At 61.8% G+C, this 574-nt stretch overlaps 1 protein-coding gene across 1 annotated transcript in view; it reads right to left on the minus strand.

The window, feature by feature from the left end:
* The window catches only part of LOC121332704 (voltage-dependent P/Q-type calcium channel subunit alpha-1A-like), a 2,054-nt gene extending 1,554 nt beyond the window's left edge, over positions 1 to 500 (minus strand). The window contains exon 1 of the mRNA XM_041398402.1: positions 277 to 500. Within this exon, the coding sequence (XP_041254336.1) occupies positions 277 to 456 (180 nt within the window). The 5' untranslated portion in view covers positions 457 to 500. The remainder of the gene's footprint in view (positions 1 to 276) is intronic.
* Between the last annotated feature and the right edge of the window lie 74 nt (positions 501 to 574).

A 574-nucleotide genomic window follows, 5' to 3' on the forward strand; every position in this document is an offset into this window, starting at 1 on the left:
TGGGGGTATTTGGGGGTGCTGTGGTGTCACTTTGCTTTGGGGACAGTTTGGGGGCACTTTGGGGGCTTTTGGTGGCAGTTTGGGGGGTTTTGGGAGCGATTTGGGGACACTTTGGGGGCTTTTGGTGGCAACTTGAGGGGTTTTGGGAGCGATTTGGGGACTCTTTGGGGGCGCTTTGGGCGCTGCTTGGAGGCGCAGTTTGGGGACCCTTTGGTGGCACTCTGGGGACACTTTGGGGACCCTTTGGTGGCACTCTGGGGACCCCCGGGGGCTGACCAGGAAGGAGCAGAGGAAGATGAAGGACACGAAGTAGAAGTAGGCGAACTCGTTGCCGCACTCGTCCTCCTTGATGCCCGAGTTCTCGTCGCACGGCTTGCCGCTGAGGCACGACAGCATGATCTCGTGCCACGCCTCGCCGGTGGCACTCCTGGGGACACCGAGGGACATGGGTGACATGGGTGACACATGATCTCGTGCCACGCCTCGCCGGTGGCACTCCTGGGGACACCGAGGGACACCAAGGGACACAGGTGACATGGGTGACACATGCCACGCCTCGCCGGTGGCACTCCTG

The sequence above is a fragment of the Onychostruthus taczanowskii genome, unplaced genomic scaffold (assembly GCF_017590055.1).
Source record: "Onychostruthus taczanowskii isolate IOZ18803 unplaced genomic scaffold, ASM1759005v1 scaffold1464, whole genome shotgun sequence".
Taxonomy (NCBI): Eukaryota; Metazoa; Chordata; class Aves; order Passeriformes; family Passeridae; genus Onychostruthus; species Onychostruthus taczanowskii.